Source organism: Misgurnus anguillicaudatus, chromosome 17 (genome assembly GCF_027580225.2).
Source record: "Misgurnus anguillicaudatus chromosome 17, ASM2758022v2, whole genome shotgun sequence".
Classification (NCBI taxonomy): Eukaryota; Metazoa; Chordata; class Actinopteri; order Cypriniformes; family Cobitidae; genus Misgurnus; species Misgurnus anguillicaudatus.
The window spans coordinates 20,667,756-20,693,258 of NC_073353.2; the positions used below are offsets into that span (position 1 = coordinate 20,667,756).

The 25,503-nt window shown below is 38.1% G+C and overlaps 1 protein-coding gene across 27 annotated transcripts in view; it reads left to right on the top strand.

The window, feature by feature from the left end:
* The first annotated feature begins 4,245 nt into the window (after positions 1-4,245).
* The window catches only part of lrrfip1a (leucine rich repeat (in FLII) interacting protein 1a), a 44,083-nt gene continuing 22,825 nt past the window's right edge, over positions 4,246-25,503 (top strand). For 4 of the 27 annotated variants that reach the window (XM_055216151.2, XM_055216153.2, XM_055216156.2 and 1 more), the window contains exons 1-2: positions 4,261-5,083; positions 21,852-21,938. In XM_055216151.2, the coding sequence (XP_055072126.2) occupies positions 4,994-5,083; positions 21,852-21,938 (177 nt within the window). In that variant the 5' untranslated portion in view covers positions 4,261-4,993. Of the gene's footprint in view, positions 5,084-19,110; positions 19,263-21,851; positions 21,939-23,836; positions 24,314-25,503 lie in introns of those variants that run through there. The other 23 variants (XM_055216169.2, XM_055216170.2, XM_055216171.2 and 20 more) reach the window with 16 other exon arrangements.

Consider the following 25,503-nt stretch of genomic DNA (forward strand, 5'->3'; position numbering starts at 1 on the left):
ACTTTTATCTTTCCTTTAAATGTATAAATTAAAACATTCAAATATTTATTATAATTACGCAAGGTAACTGGACTGTAAATCAGATCTGCCTTGCTCCAGGTCTGCAGCCTCCCCCTACTCCCAAAAGGGGATTTTTTTTGTGTGTCTTCAGAAGAAAGCTATTCTCCTTGTTTAAACTGTCTACTGGTGAAAAGACGAGAGAAGATTCACGGAGGAGACACAGGAGATGAGTCCTCTTTCGAACAGGCTCTCATAGGCCTCAGGAGAGAGGTGCATGGTTGACAAGAAGATTTGTGCCAGTAGCCACTATGAGGAGTAGCAATACGAAAACTGCAAAATTCACATGGTAAGAGTACCGCTTACCTGAATTTGCCACAGTATAACATTCATGTACCCCTTGATGCTATTAGAGCTGAACAGACTCACTAAAACCAGTGGTGAAGGATAACATGGCCTTCTTATTCTGAAAGAGTTCATATACAGTAGTCAAAGAATAATCAACATGTTTAATAGGGGTGTGACGAGACACTTAATCCACGAGACGAGACACGAGATTGGGTTCACGAGAACAAGACGAGACGATATTTTTACACTTTTTAAGAAACCCTCGATGATAAAATAAATGAATAAGAAACTGAAATCATGTTATTTTTAAATGTTTTAACTAATCAAGGACTGGCCCTAACGATTATTTTACTAACTGATAATGAAGTAATTTGTTATTTTTGGGTAATAAAAATAGACCCAAGTGAGCAGTACCCTTTAAAATTACATAATAACAAAGATGCAATAATAATTGGTTCAAATAAAGTATTAAAACCAAGTTACATTAAACAACATTACATTAACAAACACATTACATTTGTGGTCTATAAATAAAAAGCATTATGTATATATTATAACAAATGCCTGCAGGGGGAGATAGTTGACTCGTCTCGCAGACGCTATCTTCACTTTCACTTTAGACGGAGAGAAACGCTTATATTTAGCCAAACAATGTTTAAATCCATTTGAATATTTAATATACGTCCATTTCTTTACAATAGAAATGAACATGCAGACATTAAATCATGTAAACTCTGTGATGGTTTAATCTGCTGAGACTTCACATCTGACACTGATCATCAGACAAACACAACACGTCTCACGAGCTCCCAAACGAACATTATTGGAAACCCAAACAAAAAAGCAAATGCAGTAAAAGACAGAATATAATGCATGCACTGTAAGAGGCTAATTACACCAACCACGCTTTAAACGCTTGGAAACGCAAGGCGCGACGCACTGCCTTTTTTAAAAAAGAGCAGTGCGAGTCGACGCGGCTTTTATATTGCTAGGCAACCACCTAGTCAGCTGTCTTGTCAATCAAATATTGAAGCGTGCGCTCTTTTGCTGTTAACTGTCATATTAGCAGAAACTTTAAAAAGATGACGCTTGCTCTGACCTTGTTTGAGGGTGAGAGGTGCACAAACACACAGGAGAGAGTGAGCGAGTGGAGTCCGGTTCTTCAAAGCAACTGTAAACTTCCCTCACCACAACGTAAGAACCGCATCTCCCCTCATTCGAGTGGACAATGGAAAGAGGCGAATGACGTCGGGCGCTTCTCTGCTCTCAGCGTTCCTTCAAAGGCGCGTGCTGCGGCCGCCGGCCAAAACCGCAAGGCGCTCAGCGCGCATTAACAGCGCGCAAACGCTCCATGCCCATAGAATATCATTTAAAGAGTAACTAAACCCTTAACCAACTTTTTTTAGTTAATGATCTGTAAGAATGATGCTTTATTAGTGCTGTTCATTGATTTTAGTAAGTTTTTTGACATTTGGATATAAAGTGTTTCAATACTACAATATATGGTGTAAAAACGTCTGAGTGCTGCCCTCTTCAGGTTGAACGGTGGCTACTGCAGTTGAATTTTCCTATTGGATGTTGGGTCCAAAAAGTAAGGGGCCAGTCACACCAAAAGCGCTTTAAACGCTTGCAAACGCAAGGCGCAACGCACTGCCTTTTTTAAAAAAGAGCAGTGCGACACGGCTTTTCATATTGCTAAGCAACCACCGAGTCATCAAATATTGAAGCGTGAGCGCTCTTTTGCTGTTAACTGTCATATTAGCAGAAACTTTAAAAAGAGGGCGCTTGCTCTGACCTTGTTTGAGGATGAGAGGTGCACAAACACGAAGGAGAGAGTGAGCGAATGGAGTCCGGTTCTTCAAAGCAAATTTAAACTTCCCTCACTACAACGTAAGGCCCGCCTCTCCCCTGATTCGATTGGACAATGGAAGACGTGAATGACGTCAGGCTCTTCTCCGCTCTCAGCGCTCCTTCAAAAACGCGTGCGCGGCAGGCAGCAAAAAACCGCAAGGCGCTCGGCGCGCATAAACAGCGCGCAAACGCGCCCTGCCCATAGAATATCATTCAAAAAAGGCGCCTGCAACTGCCATAAACGCTTTTGGTGTGACTGCAGCCTAACTCGTGACGTAAGCAGGTTCAAGCTCACCACGCCCTTGTTACGATCTCACCACATGCTTGGTACGAGCTTAGTTCATCCCCTCTATCTCCGTTGGGATCTGCCCACTTTTCTTGCATTTTTCAAATATTGCCAGTGGGTGGAGTCAGGCTCTGACAAGGGGTTTAGTTACGCTTTAAAAAAGGCGCCTGCAACTGCCATAAACGCTTTTGGTGTAACTGGCCCCTAAAAGGGTCAAACAGAAAGCTGCATCCTCCGGAGGTCGCATATGCAGGGTGCATACGTCATTAAGGTTTATTTCAGATCATTAACTGAGCATTACATTCGCAAGTCGTGAGCATATTACAACAATTTGCGATTAACTAAATTATTAGTAAACTTTATAATTGTTAGTAGTCTCTAATAAGACAGTATTTATGAAGTAAATGCAGTTTAAAAATGCGACCTCCGAAGGATGCAGTCTTTTATTTGAGAAATGGCCAGAATTTCACCTACACAAGAAATCTCGCGAGACACACTTAATCTCGCGATACATATTTAGTATCGCACGAGATCTCGTCACACCCCTAATGTTTAACATAATGTTTTGTGTTTTATAAATGTGTGGTTTATTACCTTAATGATGTCCTGCCTGTAGAGTTGTCTTGTGTAGTGATGCACCGATGTATCGGCCGATTTTTGATTAATTTGAATCCGGCATACCGGCAATAGCACTAGAAAGGCCGATACCGATTGTTTATTAATTAACTGCATAAAGAAATCCATTATATGTAAAAAAAAAATGTGTTGTTAATAAAATAAACGCTGAATAGCAAAAAACACCTTTGAAGGTTGTCATGCTGTCTTATTATATTTGTTTTGGCTTAATTTGTGCCTCTCTTGTGTTGGTCAGTTGAATGTTAATTAGATCCAATCCATGTTCATTAAAAATTATTTGATGCAGAAATAAACTAGCTAATGGACCAACTGTATAGTATTGTATATAAGTGTTTAATATCGGCCAGAAGTTGTCTGTTTAAATCGGTATCAGCCCCAAAAAAATCCTATCGGTGCATAGTATTGTGTGTTGGCAAGAACAAAAACTCATAACCAGCCATAAACTAATAAAGCACTAATTGGGAAACTGCAAGAACCCAAACTGAAAATTATTTAGTAAAATCAATAAATTGTACCAGAAACCTAAATGGTGTTTTAAAATGGAAGAGAAAGGCACGTGGAACATAATGATTAACCAAAATGTTCTTAATTTCCTCGCACACCGGTACAGCTGACCTTAGGTAACGTTGAGCTTGAACTTTATTGCATACATACAGGTCAGACGCAGGCCAAGCGCGCGATTAGAGAGCCATCTGCGCATTCACGCTGCTGCTGTTTGAAAGACTTTGCACTCTAGTGCGCGTACACAATTAAAACTGAGGGAAGACAGAAGCGAGCGCGCGCGCGCGCACACACTTATGTTAAAACTTTGATAGCAAAAGAGATATTTCTGAGTAAAGAGATGTTACATTTCATAAAATTGCAACAACGGACGTTTCGCGTGTTTTTTTATTTTACGGTACAGGAAACAAGCTGCATTTTACGTCATTTTTATCTGCACACCTGAAACATTTCTCTAATCAATCAGTACACGAGCGCACCAAGAAACCAATAATTTACGTCAGAGAAAAGAAAACGAACAAGAAAAGTTATTATAGTTAAAAAAAATCTCATTTTATTTTGTTCCTACCGAACAGTAACTTTTACAAAAAAAAAAATACACTATGACTGGTAAGTTACCTTTTTCTACCACTAGATGTCCAAATACACCAACTGAAGTCTGTTTGTCCTTTCATGCCTTAATTGCGGTAGATTTACAGCTATAAAACAAATCATAAACGAATACATAAAAAATTCAAATGGATTTTAGCAACTCAGTTTAAATTACAAAATATTTTAAACCTTAAGTTAAATATTTTATTATTAATTATTTTGTACAATACTTTTAAGAATAAATTGCAACATGAAGTTCATTTTTGTAGAGAAAGGTGTATAAATACATGAGTACTTTTAAGAAGTGCAAGATAAGGCTTCTGTTTTTAGCACCAGACTCTCATGATTAAAAATAGCAGGGCGTGAGAGCCCTGTAACTCCCCCCAACTAACCCACAACCATCTGCACACCAAGAGTGAACTAAACAAGAAGCGAGAAACTTTTATTACAAACAAACACACTGGCTAACAGTCTGAATCTCTGAGATAACAAACTTCAGATCATTTACATTTAACGTTACAGCCATTTTGGCAGCTCCTCGCGGGCAACACGTGTGTCATGAATACGCCGGTGACTCTTCTATCTTTCAAAGTAGAGCACTAGGAAGAGAGCAAAAGACGGATGTAACACAATGAACCGCGTCGCCGTTTAACGCCTGTTTAACTGGAATCACATGTGGTTGTTTTATGCTTTGGAGGATTCATACCTGTATTTATTGATCGGGATCGGCTCTCAAGCGTACAGTAGCGTGAAAGTCTGTGAAGGATTTATTAAAGGTTTCTAATGGGATCACAAGGGCCAGGACGTAAACGGACCCCCAGCAAAAATGGGATGACTGGTGAGGAAGATGCCCTCAACTTGATTGCAAGAGAGGTAAACTTATTTTTTAAGTGGTAAAACAATGTAATGGATCTAACTGGACAGGTACAGCATAGCATTAAACGGTAGACCTCTAAAGAAAAACAGGAGAATCACGTGGTTCTATCTTTAAGCTAGTTTATTTATTAAACTAAGAAAAAATTAGTTATTAAAACGCCAGATAGTGTCTATGTGAGCCTTTATGTGAGCTTAAATAAAGAATTTGAACACATATTGTCTCAACTCTAGATCATTTCCTCTCCTAAATCTGCTTCCTGTGAGTTTTCACTGTAGTTGTCAAGCAAATGTCTACACAATTCTGATGCCAAAGTTGTTTTTATACCTTTGCCATAGTGTTTTTTTATTTGTTGGGTATTGTTAAACTTTTATGTGCTACCAGTGTGCTACATTATCTGGGTTGATGTGCTTGAACAGGTGCTGGGTTCATGGTGGAGGAAACTTTGATTTGACAGCTTAGGGAAATGATTTTGGCCCAGTTATATCTTTCACTTGTGTGCTGTATAATTCCTGTCATTACGCACTCACTGTGCATATTGAACTCTTAATGTGTGTTAACTTACCTGCATTTGTGTTAAATAGTGTGTAGCAAATGTTTAGTACTATTTATAGCATGTCTATGCTTGACACATCCACCCAGTGGTTGTCAGAAGAGAGGCCTTCTCACAGTTCTGTCAGCAATAGCTGCCCTATCATTTAATAGTGCGAAATACAGTCAGTGATGCATTAACCGCGTGTATGTGTACCCACGATTCGTCTTAACTGATACTTTGCTTGGCCACTGCTAAACACAGAAACTAGATCTGTAGGATGCCAGTGTTGCATAATCCCGTGCAAAATGTTTTTAGAAATCTGAACCGTCTTATGAGTTGCACAGCACATTTGTTGCTTTCTTGTGCAGCCCATTCTCAAGAACTTGTTAATGTCAAGTAGCATGTTAATGTATAGAAGTATAGATTTTGAATATGCACACTTTTAGTTTTACTAAAGCATGTTCAGATATATCTTGTTAGGCCTTGTATGTGGAAGAGATGTTCACAGACATCAGGATGCCTTTTCCAATTTGTGTTATTTAGCTACTAAAGATTTGAATGACATCACCACCTGTTATACAGTTTTTGTATTGCTGCTTATGTAGTTTTACACAGTTGAAAAACCCGGTTGTATAAGAGCAGGTTTGCTGTTAGTCTGCTTTATATTAATTTTGAATGCCTTCATAAAATATACATGTTACCTTAACTGTTCTCACCTGGTACCTGCAGCTACCGCTGATATAGTGTTGCTTTATTATTGCTGGCCTCTGACAAGTTGGTATGTTGGCCCTCATGTGGTTGTTCTGTAACAAGGGCTTTAAAAATAGAAGGCACTCAAAAACCAGCTGTTAGTGCAGCTTCAAGACCAGACATGCCATTTTAAGAGACCCTTATATTGAGTGGAATTAGGTAAAGACATCTAGTAATGGATGGAGTTGAATTACATGCTCAAGACATCAGTGGCCTGATTCATTGTTTTGCTTCTCTTTATAGTCACATGAATCCAAATTGTAGAATCTTGTAGGACAAACTGATGACATTATTAGATTGGGTCCATCTGTTTGTGTTTGGTTACTGATCACATTCTGCAAAGTTTTTGTTTAGGACAGGGCCAGGCCAGCTTCAGATGCCCTCTGGAGTGCTGGCTGTCTGCTGAGTGTTAACACAACTCTTGATCATTTCTAATTTACCACTATTGCACTACTAGCCACCTAGATTTTTTTTAGCTAATGTATTTGTCAGTTTTGTCCTGAGTTACTGGGTTTTAATGGACATGTAGATGTAGGATTTATGGATGTAGCTACTAGCTAGCATAGCACTCGAAAATCAGTGTTTTGCACAGTAAACACAATTTTTTTTGCCTAAACACTATTTGAATTACTGATTTACGTTTTAATATATTGTTCCGTGGTTGTTTATTAAATAAATCCCATAATAGTCTTATTATCTTCATTTCATAGCTTTTCTCTTAGGCTACGTTCACACTGCAGAGCTTAATGCTCAATTCCGATTTTTTGAAAAAATTTGATTTTTTTGCAAGGCCGTTCACATTTCCAATTAAATGCAACCTTTTGTGATCTCCAGTGTGAACGTGAAATGACCCAGAAGTGACCCGCGTACGCAGAAGAGTACTCAACGGTCAACGACGTCACTCGTTGTTTGCGGAAGTAGCTAACGTTTAACATGAATGTCAACAATAGTGTGGTCAACAGCGGAGCTCTTTTTGCAATATTAAAGTTATTTTCCCAATGGATCCAGCACAATTACAATCTTCTCGTTTTAAGAAGAAAATAAAAAAAAGGAGCAGAGCAAGGTTTTTGGCCATGGCGTTTTGTGGAGCAGTGTTCGCAAATATTAATAAAATCTATGACCTCGCTTCCCTTCCATTGACTGGTCTCAGCAGCATCGGCCGCCATAGTTGTTGTTTATCTTCTTGTTCCTGCCTACTTCAACGCAGAATTATGACGTTTGTAGCGTATCAATGACGTACGGGTCGGATACATGTGGCCTTAGGCTACGTTCACACTGCAGGCTGAAAAGACCCAATTCCGATTTTTTTGCCCCTATGCGACCTGTATCTGATCTTTTCATGACCGTCTAAATGACACAGATCCGATCTTTTCAAATGTGACCCAGGCCACTTGGGTATGTGGTCCTGAATCCGATGCGTATCTGATCTTTTGAAATGCGACCTCCGTCTGAACGGCCAGGCCACATATATCTGACCCGTACGTCATTGACACTCTACAAACGTCATAATTCTGCGATGAAGTAGGCAGGAACAAGAAGATAAACAACAGCCATGGCGGACGATGCTGCTGAGACCAGTCAATGGAAGGGAAGTGAGGTCATAGATTTTATTAATATTTGCGAACACTGCTCCACAAAACGCCATGTCCAAAAACCTTGCTCTGCTCCTTCTTTTTAATTTTCTTCTTAAAACGAGAAGATTGTAATTGTGCTGGATCCATTGGGAAAATAACTTTAATATTGCAAAAAGAGCTCCGCTGTTGACCACACTATTGTTGACATTCATGTTTAACGTTAGCTACTTCCCCAAACAACGAGTGACGTCGTTGACCGTTGAGTACTCTTCTGCGTACGCGGGTCACTTCTGGGTCATTTCACGTTCACACTGGAGATCACAAAAGGTTGCATTTAAAGGGCCATTTCACCCATAGGAACATTAATCTTTATGGAAAGTGAGTCATATTTGTAGTCAAAATGTAACATAAATGTAGAATTTTGTGCCTATTTGACAGAGAAAAGACAAAATGTGACTTTAGAGCACATTTGTATGAAAAACTACAACTGCCACTATGCACCACAATACACAGCTCTGCAAGCCACTCCCATTAATCGGAACACGGCTCAGACATGCTATTATGTACATAAATGCCACGTTAGTAAAACAAAGAAAATAGCCACCACCACTGTGTCTGACTGACACCAATCATGATTTACTTTTAAACGTGACGTTACATTGTGGTACACACAATAACACTCTGGTCTGGTGTGTAGCAAAGTCTTATTCAAACAGTAACGTGCGGTTTCAGATCCGCAGTACAAATGTCTTTTCAATTAGTTAAAAAAGGGTATGCATTTTAAATGTTTATTTAGTTTTACCAATTTTCTTTTTGTCTCTTGTTTACTGTAATTACATTTGTGTTATTATTGGCCTCACTGCTTTCACAATATAGACATATAAAACACCGCTCAGATATGCTATTGTGTACATAAAAGCCACGTTAGTATAACAAAGAAAATATAAACACTAACTTTAGTCAGACGTCCGTTTATCCCTGCATCCTCCACACAAACGCGTCCCCTGCATAATATCTCCACAGACGCGCTGCCTCAGCTCTTGGAGCTTGTGCTCGTAAACCGAAACACGTCTTTGAAATAAGCACGCGCCCAGAAACATTAACAAAACAAACGTTCATATCCTTATCTGATCCAGAAATGTTAAACCGAAAGCAAACGGCGCGAGTCCGTCCAAGCTTATATACTCCGCAGCGCGTCTGCTCGTAAACCGAAACATGTCCGTGAAATAAACGTTCCAAACGCGCGCAAAGTTCCTCTCCTGCATAGAAACCCTCACCAAACAAACGCCCATATCCTTATCTGATGCAGAAATGTAATAAAGCAAGCACACAGCGGGAATACAGGCAGTAGTCTGTCCAAGCTTCTCTACGCAGCAGAAGCCGATGGTTTCTGCGTCTTCACCGGGCTCCTCTACCCAGCCGACGCCCAGGCTCCGGCTTCTCCTCGGGCTTCTGTTCCTACATCTGCCTCAGCAGTATTGTGGCTCATAAAGGTGCAATGTACAGCGGATTAGAGCATCACACTTGTAAAATCACCCTCTTCCATGTAATATTGATTAACTTCCACTGTTATTGTAACATGAATTCGGCTCGCTCCACAACTTCTGTTTAGCTTAGCTTAGCATAAAGATGGCGGCTGATCGTTTTTTTCCGTCTGTGTTCGTATATTTTCGTAAGTCCCACCCACTTATCTGTAATTGGTCTGAAGCGCGAGTGGGTCCCACCCATAGCCCCCACCTTGGAAAAATGAGGAATGAGTGTCTGTAGTCTTTCACACTTAATAGAGATACAGGATTTCCTTCTTTCAATGACGCAAAATGACGATTTTTACATCATTGAAAGAAGGAAGTGCCTCACTGAAATCAGTATTTCTCCCCTCTCAGGGGAAACTGAGGGAATGGTGCACGACCATTCAAAAACATGACTGGGGTTCTAACGGTACAAAGCTTAATGCAAATGGGTGAAGTTTCCCTTTAATTGGAAATGTGAACGGCCTTGCAAAAAAATCTAATTTTTTCAAAAAAATCGGAATTGAGCATTAAGCCCTGCAGTGTGAACGTAGCCTTAGTTGTGCTGCTTCCAGTCATGCATATTTATAATAGAGCATTTATCCAATCATATTTCAGCCAGCAAAATAATCTGTAGGCTAATTTGGTGAGTTTAATGCATTTATGTACAGTAAACCTTAAAAAAACTATTTGCATTATATAGACTGTCAACAAAGCAACTTGTTATGCTTTTGATTCATCAAAAAAGTTGGTAATCTTTTTTCCAAGAACAATTTATGCGATTTCTTTTGCAAAAAAAGAAAAGTTTAATTGCCTTCTTTTCAAATACATTTCAAAGGGGTTTCTGTATATTATGTTCTGCGTATCATTTTGTAGTGTCTTTTTAAAATATAGTAGAATTAGATTGTTAATCCTTGAGGTGTAAAATACATTAATTTCTATTTTACTGTGCAATTTAATGGTTGATGTGTTTCTATTGCCCTGACGGTATAATGATAGTATTACGAGATGGATTAATTCATGTACAGCACTGAAGGCCCAGGTGTGAAATGCATGGCCTGTCACTGATGGGCAACAAGTAGCACACATGGCAGTTCATCCCCTAAGGGTAGCAGTAAGCCAGGCTCATCCAGTAATGTTTGCTTAAAAAACTAAATGCAGATTACGGAAGTTTATTTTACATAACTCATTCCAAAGCCTTCACAGTTTAAATATTGTAGTGTCTGGATATTCTCCACACTTAAAAGCCACTAGTGACACTCCAGCTGTGTTTTATTCTATTGGCACCAGTACAATTTTGACCTGAGATGGTTTAAGGCAGATTATAGTGCCAGGTGAGTCCGAACAAGATGATTAATCAGACTCTGACTGTTGGGATGTCGGTTGGAAGCTCTCTTACTGTTGATCTTCACATTGTCGTAAACATAAAGAATATTTTCTATTTTTGCACTCGGAAGAATAGTATTGTCATGCAGTTTAGCATGTTGACATTAACGCTTATGTTTGCTCCATGATAACCATTACAGCCTTACTTAGGATGAACTCTGTGCATAGATGAGATGGTATTCAAGAACCATCTTTAAATATTATCCGTGGGCTTTGTTGCGTAACTTAAAGCACAGACTTACAGAAAATGAGACACTTTGTTGGAAACTGCACAGGGAATTTTAAAATCATTTTGGTAATCTTAAGTCATAGTGCCTTTTTTGTACACCAACATCTTTCAGTGAATGGAACCTCTCCATATAAGGGCTCAGAAAGGGTTTTCTTCCTCTTTCATACGTCACTGGCGGTCCCTGAAGATTGTTATCAAAATTGCTTTCCTGTTTATTCTGTGCTGTTGGGAGGCATCCTTATGGAGAACTGCTGAGTTATCTGTATTTCTTGTGCTCTTGATGCTGATTGGTCATGATTTATCAGTAATGAACTTTTCAAGGGCCAGTATTTATCACTTTGAAATATTTTTATAATGATTTAAAACACAACTGTTGTGATACATTTAGGGTACATACACAGGTCACTTAAAGGGATAGTTCATCCAAAAATGAAAATTCTGTCATCATTTACTCACCCTCATGTTGTTACAAACCTGTATGAATTTCTTTGAAGATATTTTGACAAATGTTTGTAAACAGACCCTTCGTGGACCCCATTCAATTCCACAGTAAGAAAAAAGAATACTATGGAAGTAAATGGGGTCCACATAAAGGTTTGTTTACAAACATTCCTCAAAATATCTTACTTTGTGTTTATCAGAACAAAGAAATTTATTCAGGTTTGTAACAACATGAGAGTGAGTAAATGATGACAGAATTTTCATTTTTGGGTGAACTATCACTTTAAATAATTCTGAGCGGTTGGTAATTTGCCTTTGAAATCAAAAGTAACTATAAATTATGCAAATATGACAACACATAATAACATGGTTCTGCTGAAATACAGTTTAAACAGCTTTGTTTTGATGCTTTTGTTTCCCAGAGGAATCGCTTTGTTTTCTTCACTTTAGATAAAAGCGTCCACTAAATGCCTAAGGTCCAATTTCACAGAAAAGTCTTAAGACTTAAAATGTACAGTTAAAGGACAAGTTCGGTATTTTACACTTAAAGCCCTGTTTTCAGATTGTTTATGATGAAATAGAACGGGTTTGACTGAAATTTCGACATATGATGCTGGCCCGAGTTTAATGCATTTTAGGAAGGATTGTTCCTGTGCACCTATACAGCCATTATTGAGGTGGGAGGTGATACAAGAAACACCCGAAAATTCTCGGGCCAGCATCATATGTCCAAATTTCAGTCAAACCCGTTCTATTTCATCATAAACAATCTGAAAACAGGGCTTTAAGTGTAAAATACCGAACTTGTCCTTTAACTGCACGTTTTAAGATTCATTATTTATTAACTCTGTGTACAAGGTCACATTGTGTATTTTGGTCTGATAAGCTAAAAGCAAAGGAATGCATAATCAGACTTTCACTTTTAGACTGGTGACTTGTGAAAGTTGTCTGCTTATTTTGCATGTCTACATAGATGTGAAACAGTTTAGTGTGAAAAAATATTCTATTCAAGTTGATAAGACTCCATAGAAATAACATCACTCAGCTTTGTCTTCCAAGGCAAACTACGGTATCGGCTATTCTTCAGTGTAAACCCAGATCATTTCAGGACAGTTTTAGGCCTTATGTGTTTTAGCAGACTGAATGTCATTTGACACCAGGAATCAGTAAATGAGAGCAAAAGCTGGTGTATCTCACCCACTTGATGCTCTTGTCGTGCACATCAACAGGCGTCTGTATCTCTCACAGGCTTGTGCTGTGTCTTAAGTAACTCTTGTGGTCAGTGAAGCAAGTGTTTCTGTTGGTCAAGCACACAAAGTCCCCTTATTCTGTGAAGAGCTGCGTCTGTCGTAAAAGCTGCATATTGGCAACTACTGTATATACACCATGTGTGTAGATTTGAGTATGTGGATAGTATACCCAGGTGACCATACACTCTAAAAACAGTTGTTTACTGGCTTGTAATTATAAAAGAACCATTTTAAGTGCCACATAGCATCTATGTACCACCTGTGTGTAGCATTGTGCTCTGTAGAACCATAAGTGGTGCTATATCACCCCGTATGGTTCTTCATAGGTGTCATGTAGCATATAGTAAAAATAGTTTACTAGCTTTAAAGGTACATTCCACTTTTTTTAAAAATATGCACATTTTCCAGCTCCCCTAGAGTTAAACATTTGATTTTTACCGTTTTGGAATCCATTCAGCTGATCTCCGGGTCTGGCGCTAGCACTTTTAGCATTGCTTAGCACAATCCATTGAATCGGATTAGACCATTAGCATTGCGCTAAAAAATAACCAAAGAGTTTCGATATTTTTCCTATTTAAAACTTGACTCTTCTGTCGTTCCATCGTGTACTAAGACCGACAGAAAACCAAAAGCTGCGATTTTCTAGGCAGATCTGGCCATGAACCACACTCTCAAACTGGCATAACAATCAGTGACTTTGCTGATGCAACATGGCTGCAGCAGGCGTAGTGATATTATGCACTGCCCGAAAATAGTCTACTTGGTTACTTTCAATGGCAGGGGACTATTTTCCGGCAGTGCGTAATATCACTGCCTAATTTTTTTGAAAATTAGCTTATTTTCAAAAGAAGTTGAATGTCCCTTTAAGTGCTTTTTAGCACTTTTTTTAATGTAGGTTTGATTACATTGTAAGCATGAAAAACTTATTTTTGATTTCATTTCAGTGATAGTGCCACTAGCAGCATGAAACAGACCAAAAATAATTAGGCCAGTGCCACTTACATTGTGCACAACACAAATTAGCTTTAATGCCTGTAATACCTTTAACGTAAATCTAAGGATTTGCTGTCTGTGATATAGTATTATCATACAATAACAGTAATCTTTAACAATTTATTTCCTTCTTTTTCTTCCACCTTTGTTGTCATCTTTCTCTTCTCCCACAATGACCCACATCCAAATGTATGTTACCAAATTCTTTCAGCCTAAAATGGCAAAAATTTCTGCCTGACATTTTTTAGCCCTCTTTGGATACATCCCTCAAGGACATGTTCTGTTATGAATACTCTACAGCACACACAGATCGGACACTATTTGCTTTACGATTGACATCATGACAGGCTTGATATAGGTTTTAGTTTCAGGTTATATATAGACCCTCTATCTTCTATGTTGTTTATCCTTCCATAGCTTTGACTCTTGTCTTATGTTAACACAAACTACGCTTGTGGTTGGCTTCTTAGGCAAAATGATAAACGCTCTGGAATATGTTTTGGATAAAACTTAGCATCTACTACATGAGTAATTGTAAATAAATGACAGACTGGAGAAATGTAAGTGTTAATTTTGGTAGACTGGGCGCTGAGACGCCCGCTGTGATCTCATATGTTCCACTGTCTGGCTCTTGAGTTAATACTCAACCTAGAAAGATTGTTTACGTCTCGTACTGAAGACCCAGTAAATCCATTATAAACCGCTGGCATAATGATTTTGAATATTATATGATTTCCCTGTTATAATCAATATGATTTCGAACGTTTTTAAAAGAATTTAATGAACATTATGTAAATAAAATTGCCAGTTTGTGTTAGTTAATAATTGAGAAGCTCAGATGCAAAAGTTGCTAAACCCCACCTCAGTCAAAAATGAGATGATATTAACTGAATGCTCTCGGCATGTATTATACAATCATCAAATATTTTTGCTTCAAATTTCAGGGTTCCCACGGGTCCTTGAAATCCTTGAAAGTTTGTGAATCTGGAGAAAAAAATTCAAGACCCTGGGAAGTTTTTTGAAAATAAACATACATAGATACAGGTCATTAAAAGTTCTTGAATCTATTTAATGCAAGACGTTTTCTGGAAAAAAATCCATATTATTCCCTGTGTGGTGTAGGATAATATCATACAAATTCTAGACTTTTTAAGCACATGTGCTAAATTGTTCACTTTGAATGCTTATATCTTCTGTCTGCGAATGTTGATTCATACCAAAATGCTTTTTTGCATAATTGTGTTTGACACATGAAAACGTCTCAGGGTACGTATGTAACTCTTGTTCCCTGAGAAGGGAACGAGACGCTGCGTCTCCCTTGCCATACTTCCTGCGTCCCTGTAACGCTGTCTTTGCCAATATTTCAGATAGCGATATACTTCCTGGCTCCCGCGTCAGTCTGTCTTTGTCGTTAAGCCTCACCATTGGTTAAATTTGATACACATTCAGATGCACTTACCCCTGGAGGCGTCCCCAAAGTGTCACCACAGCAACGCGAGTTCCCTCGAAAAGGAATTGTAACAATGTATCTTAAAAGGTAACATGATTGCTCTCACTTGAAATGTGTCCCCACATTTAGTCCTTGAAATTGAGGGGAATTATTGGATCTGGAAAGTCTTTGAAAGGTCCTTAAATTTTAATTTAACTAAGGTGTGGGAACCCTGAAATTTGCTAAATCCCCACCACAGGCCACTCCACTGACCCTGATAAAAAATTTTCATTTACAAGAAAACATGTCAGATGCAAAAAAAATTTAAAGGAACAGTATGTAAGAAATGTATTATCAATTAAAGGCGGAGTCCACGATGTTTGAACAATGCTTTGGAAAAGGAGACGGGCCGACTACCAAAACACACTCATAGCCAATCAGCAGTAAGGAGCGTGTCTACTAACCGACATCCTTGCCGGGTTGCGTATGTGTGGGGCGGGTCTATAAACAGAAGGTCCAGATTCTATTGGGGTAGGGGCGTGTTTGTTTAGGTGATTTCAAATATCAACATTGGCTTTCAAACATCGTGGACTGGCTTTCAAACATCGTGGACTCCGGATCATCAAATGGCCCTGATATGTCACTAGACATTAAGAAATCATTTTCATTTCAAGTACTTATATCACTGACAACAGTGGTCTGTCCAGGATATTGTCATTTTAAAAGTGGAGTTGCAGCCCTCAACTGATGTTTATGTTGTCATGTTGTGTATTGGCCACCATCTGTGTGATTACAGTACCAGTTTTAGCCACAAGTTTTGTGATTGCAGTACCAGTTTTGGCCACAATCCTACATACTGTTCCTTTAATCTTATCTCTTCAGTAAAGCTTGCTTGTCACTTAAGTGTGATTTATACTTTATATTTAAGTTCTGTCAAAAAATCTCAATTTGAACATTTTGCTATTTATAAAGAAATGTTTGTGTTTTTCAGCTTGGTCTGTAGTCTTCTGTAATTTAATTTAAAGAAGCTAAATAGCAATAATCACATTTAAAATAATACTGCATATACAAATATATATATTAACAATAACGTGTTCATGTTTTGTGTGTAAAAAAAAACAAATTTTTTTCACACAATTTACTTTTCTCTATACTGCTGTTTTCACTGTCCTAAAAACAGGCTGATGTCTTCCTTGTTCTATGAAGTCCCTCCTTCAGAAATAATGAGTTCTGATTGTGTAGCTGGTTCGGTGTGTTGTGATTCGACAGCAGCTTAGCTTAGTCAGAGTCGCATGAGCTTAGCTGGTGATTTCCGTATTCCTAGGTTAGTCAAAAAATCTTATGTTGACATCATTCAATTAGGAAGTAGAGGACTGTAGTCCAAACTGTGTTTGAGCAAGTTGCAGGGTAGGGCTGCACAATAAATCGCATGCAATTGTCATGCGCATCTTGTCAGTAAAGCCAGTTTCTTGATTAGTAATCAATCACCATCACCTGCTTTCCGATCGAGCTATATTTACAACACAGAGGCGTAGTCCTGTGATGAGCTATTTCAGCTTGCAATGGTAAAAACAAAGTTGGACCAAGTTAAGGTGCGACTTTGCAACAAAACCTGTCTATTTACCTCCAGCACTGCTAATCCTTCTCCAACAACAACATACACAACAAGCTGCTGCTTCTTAAACTTTTGCCTTAAAATGTGTATACACAAGTAACAAACCAGTGGACTGCTTACTAGTCATCTACATGTGTAATTGGACGTTGACGTAAACTAAAACGCATAAGTATAAATGAAAACTGATGTATAGCCTACAGCAGGGGTGTCAAACCCAATTTCCTCTTGGGCCACATCAGCATTACAGTTGCTCTCAAAGGGCCGGTTGTATTTGAAGGACTGTATGAATGTATTAACTCTTTTATTACTGTACATTGCATAATTTTCTCTGCATTTGATTACTATTGGTTTTGTTAATAACTCAATTAATACATAGCTTTGAAAGTAGAAGCCCAGGCAAATAATGACAAAGTGTATAGAGTGCAACGGTTCTACAGATTATTTTAAAATAATTGTGGTGACAAAAACACATGTTGTATGTGAGTACACTCAAAATGTTCTGTTATCCTTCATTGTGCAGGTAAGAAAATGAGAGGCATTTTAAGATACTAATAAAGACTTTTACAATCTCCACCATAATATGCATTTATTAGACACATTTACTCTCGCTTGTCATTTCTTGCCCTCTTTGCAAAAAAGCTGTGATTTTTTTTTTACCTGGCTTTAAGTGTCTGATTGACTGACGTCTCATGAGTTCAGTGTTGTAGGCTACAGATCAATAGTTTCAATGGTTTATTAAAAGTTATCGGTTCAGATGAGTCGTTAGTTCCCGTATTTAGCGGGAATAGATGCGTTGTAAACTAATCCCAGGTGGACATCGCGAAACATTTTTGTAAACGAGACGGAAAACATTTTCTCGCTGGATGCGCGTGAGCGTGCGTTAGAGCGGGAAAGAAAGAAAGAGCAGATACTGTCCGTTTCTAAATCCAAAGGCTGCAGCCTGTGGGGGGCTCGCATATGTAGCGTCATCAAGCCTGTTTTTTTTTAAGTTAACTGGCCATTACATCCGCAAGTCAAATGCATATTACAACTATTTGCTATAAACTAAGAATAATATTCAACTTTATAATTGTTAATATTCTGAAACAAGACAGTCTTGATGACGTATGCAGCCTGGAAATGCGCCCTCCGGAGGCTGCAGCCTTCGCATTAAGACACGACCACTCTAGTAATGCGCGTGTGTGGGGCACTGTGTTCTCTCTCTCCTGCAATCATCAACATTATCACTATAATAACATTAAAAAGACTTTGGCGGGACAAAAATTCTTTTGGTGGCTGCTAAAAAAAGCAATCAATGTAGGAAATAACCTGCAAAAAATAAAACTTATAATAACATTAAAATAATTTGTAAGGTCTCGCGGGCCACATAATTACCAGAATTTGTAAACTCTCGCGGGCCAGTTAAAATGAGGGGGCGGGCCGGATTTGGCCCGCAGGCCTTGAGTTTGACACCCCTGGCCTACAGTGTAGCTCCTACGCAAAATATAAACTGCCCTTTACAGTGCAAGAGAACATGTATAACACCTAGAACAATGTCATTTTGTTTATGGCCATCAAGTAACATGTCTTTGTGTCACTTTTCCTGTCTTTTTGTTACCGTGGCTGCCCTTCATTTTTCCTACAAACAGCCTGTCATCAGAGCAGCTGAATAGCATGTACTCAGCCTGGCAGGCTTGTACCAGGAGCCGTGGGAGAGAGAGCTCAGGCAGCCTTGGCATCTTATTCTGTGGCATTTATGTCGACAGATAAGAACTCTAGACTCAGATTTGGTCTGGCATTCATCAGAACCCCCCGGGACTTCTCAATGACAAGCTTGCACCTTAAAAGGCACCAACAAAGAATTTTTATTAAACCTGGGCACACAATTTTGTACCGGTTTTATCTCGACCTAAATAAATGATTGTCTTTTCAGTGACAGTGATCGCAATTGCTTCCTGGTAACAGCAATTACCATAACTGGTTTGGAAATCATTCAATGGACAGCTCAAATCTGCCATTATTACTCGCCCTCAAGTACGCATGACTTATGCCATGTGGCCAGAGATTGGCAAGCTTCAAAACAGCACCATAAATGTATTGCATATGACTCATGCATTATATACCAACGTTTCTGATTATTTTTTGCACCTTTGGTGCTTCTAGTAAACATAATTTATATTTTAGCAAACCACATCCATTAATGTTGTCTATATTCATCAGACAGCACATAAGGTTTCTGGATATCTACTTCCATTAAATTGGAGCATTTTTTGGTACAGCGTATTGATAGAGGCTGTTCCATGTGGGTCATTAAAAATAGCTGTTGAGGAGCGTGTGAGAAGAGAGAGGTGTATGAAATAGGCCAGTTTGCATCTTTTCTGGTATAAGGGAGTGTGTGAGAGCTCATGATGGTGGATGATGCAGATGACCCCGGCTTCCATACGCTCACTGTTACAGACATCATGGTCTACTTTGATAACTGCAAAAAGGTCAGTCTTATATGAATCTGGGTTAGGGAAAATGAGTTTGTCCTTTTGGTTTAGAGGAAAAGCGTGCCCTTTTAGAAATATTAACATGTTTAAGGTCAAAATCTTTGTTTTAAGTATAATATTTTTTTACATGTACAGCAGTAGATAGATTAATATGGATGTTTAGTTTGTTCATGTTAATCATACTGTGTGTGCATATGTCACATGCTCTGCATATTAGCACAGAACAGGAATGGCTGTTTGTACCATCAGCGTTTCGAATGTTACACTGTGAATATTGCAAGAAGGGTGTGATCTATCGGTGATTGTGAATGATTCAGGCCTTTAACTTCCTGCTATGGTCAAAACGGCATGGTTTTGGTTACACTGTTAGTCACACAGTTGTGCATTTATTGACGAATGTTTTAAAAAGACTCTGTTGCTCTTGATGTTTCGTTGGAGTGCTTTTTCTTGTTACATATTATTCTTTAAGGTTCCACATTATAGTTTAAGCCTTTTTAAGTCTTTTCGAGTGTGTATGTATGTACAGGTGCCTTGAGGGAATGTGGGTTTACATTAGAAAGAACCTGTTATAAACATGTTTAGACAGCTGCTTAATTGCTGAGAAACACTGCAGTAATTTGGTTTCCTGAAGCAGTTCAAGTAAATAATTACCTGCCCTCATCATTACAACTGTACTGACTAACATAACATGGCCAATACAGGCCCTGTTTAACACTTGGGATACAGTATACAAATGATCAGCACAATTTATTAGGAAAGGTTTTTGTAATCTCATTATAGATGACAATCTGAATAAATTTTCCAAGTTTGTCCTTTATTTCCCCTTTTATTTGTCGCTGTTTAAGGGCATTTGAATCATGATGTGTTTTGTTTAGTTGAATTTAATTTAGCCCCACATAAATCTCTTAATCTTGGTTAGGGTATATATCAAATCTGTTGTGTTGTACTCCTTGGCAAGAATTCGGAAAGAATGTATTGAAGCTGGTTGTTCCCATATTTTCTTAAAAAAGAAATGAGTCCAACTTTTTAAAATAAAGCAAAATTAGGTCATGATTTTCTGTTAGCACTGTTACAAGAAGTGGTTGAAGCTGTGGAAATATTTACTTTGGCAATGTATTTCCTAAACATAGTTGTTGAAAAAGGCTTTCTGTTCTAGAGATCTCGGCATTGAGCAGCTGCTTCCTCGGAAAGTGGCGCGACTGGATCTAGGACGGAAAGCCAATTTAAGATTATGATCTGACATTTACTAAGGAACAAGTTATTATAGACTTCTCCATCAGCCAACAAACACAGGAATTCATGAGTGTTTGTATGTACAGACCCCATTTCAGTAGCTGAGAGTTAAAATACTTTACATTGAATAAAGTATTTTTTCAAATAGGGGGCAGCTATTAAAGCTTTAAGTTATGTGTTACTATGATTTTCCTTTTTGCAACCTGACAGTATTTAAAATCAGTATTGTAATAATGAAAAATAATGTGAAATAGTGCGCTTTAGTATCATTGAACAGAGTTTGAAACAATGGTAAAGACTTAGTATTAGTCCTAGACTAAAAGAAATGTAAGAGCTGTCCAAACTGAAAACAACTTGCTGACATATTAAAAAAATTACCTGATGTATTTTAGGATAAGGCAAGTTTGTTAAAGCTAGTTATATTTCCTAATTAAACAAAGGCCTAGTTTTGATGTCCAGTATACTTACAAGACTAATAGAAAGTCCCTATTAAATATGTTAAACTATACAAAAGGAAAGACTTGTTTACGCACTTTCAAAATCATGGTGGGTTTGGATCAAAGCCCTGTGAATATTACTAGCTTTGGTGTGGAGTTGTTGTAAGGGAATGAAAAGAAGAGTGGGTGGAGTTAAGATGCAAACATCACTTTGGGAGGGTGTCTCTGAGGAAGTACTGGGCTTGAGGTTTTTTTTTTTGGCTGTCACCACATGTTGCCGTCATATACAGGAAGGAAGTGTGCTTGCGCTCGCTCTCTCTCTCTCTCTCTCTCTCTCTCTCTCTCTCTCTCTCTCTCTCTCTCTCTCTCTCTCTCTCTCTAACTCTCTCCCCCCTCTGTCCTTACTGGGAGTCTTTTCCTTAAAAGGAGTTTTTTGTAGTGTGATGGACTGAAATCACACACATGTATAAACGTTGTCAGTGCTGAAACTAAATACACTCATGTAAACACAAATACACTTGTAACGTGTGCAGGCATAAGAGTATACAGTTACAAAACATGCGTGTTATGACAGGGATTTACACATGTTGTAACCGAACTATGCAATTGCACCCACGTGCCACTGTATTTCCTGTTTAGATTCTGTTGGATTTAGATTCAGAAAATGAAATAAAGAAAGAGTTTAGTGGAGTGCTACTTTTTGCTTTTGAAACACTTTGCTTTCAAATTGGAAGCATTGGAACCTATTATTTCATTACATACGTAAAAATAATATGTGTGTATATTAGTGTGTGTGTTTATTTTTATTCTTAAGTTAACTATCAATACTTTTGCATTCACTATATTATGTATGGTCTCATTGTATGGTTTAATGATTTTCCTTTCTCCCTCTCTTTACCTTCACTTCCCCCTGCAGGCCGAAGCCCGTTTGGCAGCTAAGAGGGCGGCCCGTGCAGAAGCGCGTGAGATCAGAATGAAAGAACTGGAAAGACAACAGAAAGAGGTGAAGAAACACACACACATTCAGATTATCCTCTGGAACTTTAATGAAAAAACTCTTTGTAAACCACACAAGAAAATGTATTTATATTTATGCCTGAAAATTGTATTGTGCGCACCAATGAGACATGACTAATCTTGTAAGATGAAGGTATGAAGAGGTTTTGCTCATTGAAATAACAGCCCTTCCTCAAGTATTTACCTGCTTAACCCCATTTTCTATGGTACAGCGGATGTCTTTTTTACTGGTGTGATAATCAAACACTAACTCTTAGGAGTCAAAGCTTAAGCATTAAAGCATCTCAGAAGTATAACCTTCATAGTGGAACACATGAGGAGAAATGAGATAGTGCTGAGCTGTATGCCCTTACATTAAATTTATATTTTCTAAATGTTTAAATAAAAGTTTATTTTATATTTTTAATATTTTAGGGACTGATCTATGTACCCTTTAGGTGTGAAGCACAAAACATTAGTCCGGTGACTTAAGATGTTGACACGTTAAACTGATTTGGCTTTGACGTTCTGCCAGAGAAAATTATATTCTTTATTAATTATTTTTATGAAATATTTAGATTATTGTGGACTTTGGTGTAACTCTGCCAGCCCATCATGTTTAATTTGTATAATCTGTATCATCATGACTGATGTTTTGGCTGATTAATAGGGAATTGGGGTCAGTTAATAACAGGTCAGGACAAGACCTTTAAGAGCCCATTTGAACTCACATTGGATCAGAGCTTCAGCCCCTGGCAATTAGTCAGATGTATTACAGGTTGCAGGTTCAAAGACTTTAGGGCAGGGATCTCCAACCCTGCTTCTGGACAGTTACCAAGCAGGGTTGGAGATCCTCTTTTTTTAAAGGGACATTTCACAAGACTTTTTTAAGATGTAAAATAAATCTTTGGTGTCCACAGAATACATATGTGAAGTTCTAGCCCAAAATACCATATAATTTATTATAGCATGTTAAAATTGTCACTTTGTAGGTGTGAGGAAAAATGTGCTGTTTTGGGCGTTTCTTTAAAATGCAAATAAGTTGATCTCTGTACTAAATGGCAGTGTTGTGGTTGGATAGTCAGATTAGTGGGCCGTATTATCCCCTTCTTACATCACAAGGGGAGCCAAATTTCAATTACCTATTTTTTCACATGCTTGCAGAGAATGGTTTACCAAAACTAAGTTACAGAGTTGATCTTTTACACATTTTCTAGGCTGATAGAAGCACCAGGGGCAGGGACACAATTATAGCAATTAAACATGAAAAAATTATATGTTCCATTTAAACAAGATTCATGTCGTACTTGGTTCACAGTTCTGTAAAAAGTTAAGCGTATAGTTGCATTAATTAAAATGCAGTACTGTTTCTATCTGCTTGTTTTGCAGTAGCACAGACATTTATTTTGATTCTGTACTTTACCCTTTATTTTGGCATAGTTTTATTGGTCATTCTCAACTTTATACACTCACTTTTGACCCGTACATTTATTTAGTCAGTCTTTGTTATTACAATGCTTAAACATTGCCCTTGATTTTTGAACATTCTTCATCTAAAAAAGAGCGCGCTTTTAAAGAAGGTTTCGGTTTGGTTAGATCCTTTATGCACTTCTTTGGTCTCTAAATTGTAAATGCTGTGTAATTGGTGTTAAGGCTCTATGACACCTGATGCTTATTTTTTACAGCTGACTGCACACAGTAAATGAAGCAATAAGATGTCGCTCAGCAAATAAAGAGTGTAGATTCATTTACTGCAGATACTTAGAGACCAAAGCATCGCTGTCTTCATTTACTTGTACAGTGGCTCCGTCAGCGATCAATGGAAATCTCAATACCTGAGACAGACGCAACAAAACTTATGTAATCTCTTATGCCCAGGTCACACTCGAGGGATTAACTAACATTCAGAGTTAAGCCCAGTCTGATCAGCAGGTGTGTGAGAATGTTAAGGGTGTGTGTGTGTGTGTGTAGTTTGCGGCTTTGAAACTCTAGCCAAGTCTTAAAGAAGATTATAAGCTTTCTTACGAACCCGCAGCGAATTAACTACTCCGTTTCCTTTCACTAGCTGGACACAGAGTCGAGACCGACCGTGCCGTAATGTATTACAAGCTTGTACTTTTTTTCTGGATATTTTACGTATCTTGGATGGTTCAAGTGTAGCTTCAGTTCACTGGAATCACTTCAAATCTGACAGAAGCTTTCACTTTGTGAAGATGAATCACACGGAGGCTACCTGGTTTGGATTTCAAATGCTTTCACCTTCATTAGACCTCAGGTAGATAGAGAAGCAGTAAGACTGTCAGGACGGCTTTCAGGCGACTTACGGGTAAAGGGGCAAGGGAGGCGCTCAGTGGGCGTCCCCGGACCCCTCTGCTGAGAAAGGTGAGCTTAAATTCACTGGAAAAGCATTAATGTGCAATTACAGGCTTAATGTGTCAATAATTTCATTATGTTAGATGAACCACCATGAAATGATCTGAACATCTCTTTTTGTATAATAATGTTGTTTTCATTATTATAATTTTGTCATTTGTTATGAAATAGTTTTATCGTAACATCAAAGCTTAGACTAGTTCCTGGAGGGTACAGAGAGACCTACAGTACACAAACTAACGAACGATAAGTGTGCTTGCATGCATAATAGTAAGCTGACAACTATCAATAGCAGCTTGTTTAAACAACAAGCAAGTCGTTTTTGTTTACATAAGATTTAAAGTTTGAATTTTTGTCACACTGAAATTTGTTACACGTTGTCAGGTTATTAAGCGTATGTGGAGACATTATGCAAACATTATGATTGTGGATGCCTACATTAAGTTGATATTTGAAAACTGAGTGCTGATTGAAGGTTAATCTGTTGTGAATGGGAATCATGCATACATGTTGCCAAATATAGCTGGAGCAGAGAGATAGTAATATGTAGGTGCTTAAAGAGAACTTGTAGGAAGAAAAGATTTTGTTTTATCGAAATTGAAACATGTACACATGAGAAAACCAGTTAGGTGAGATTTTATTTGTTTGTCATTATGTCTGTTTTAACAACTGTTCATATTTATATTTAATATAAAATATAATTGGTAATGTAAATCACCTCTACTGTACTTGTGCTAGCAGATGGTGTGGTCACTTGCAAAGTCAAAACCTTAGACATCCATGGAAAGAATCTTGTTATCCAGGTCATATGACCTCTCTGACAAACTCTTGAGTATTCCCAAGTGTCTGTACTGGAGATATCTGATCACTTGCTACTGCATGGCAATTCAGAGTTGTTTTTTTAATCGTGTGGGTATAAATTTCCTGTATAAGAATTGGTCTCATTTGTAATGCTGTTGATATGTACTATTGTTGGTAATGTCTGTCCATATGACCTTCATAAATATACTCCTAGTCGAGTATTCGTATGTGAACTACGGCGATGTTGCTTCCTTCATATTTGAGCCTTGTCTACCTGTAGGACCAGGTAACATCTACTGTACTGAGCTGTGACGATAAATTGTGTGTCCCATTAAAAACTGTAATCGAAATCAAAATATTCTTTATTATAAAAAAGTAACTATTTGAAGAGCAGCGAT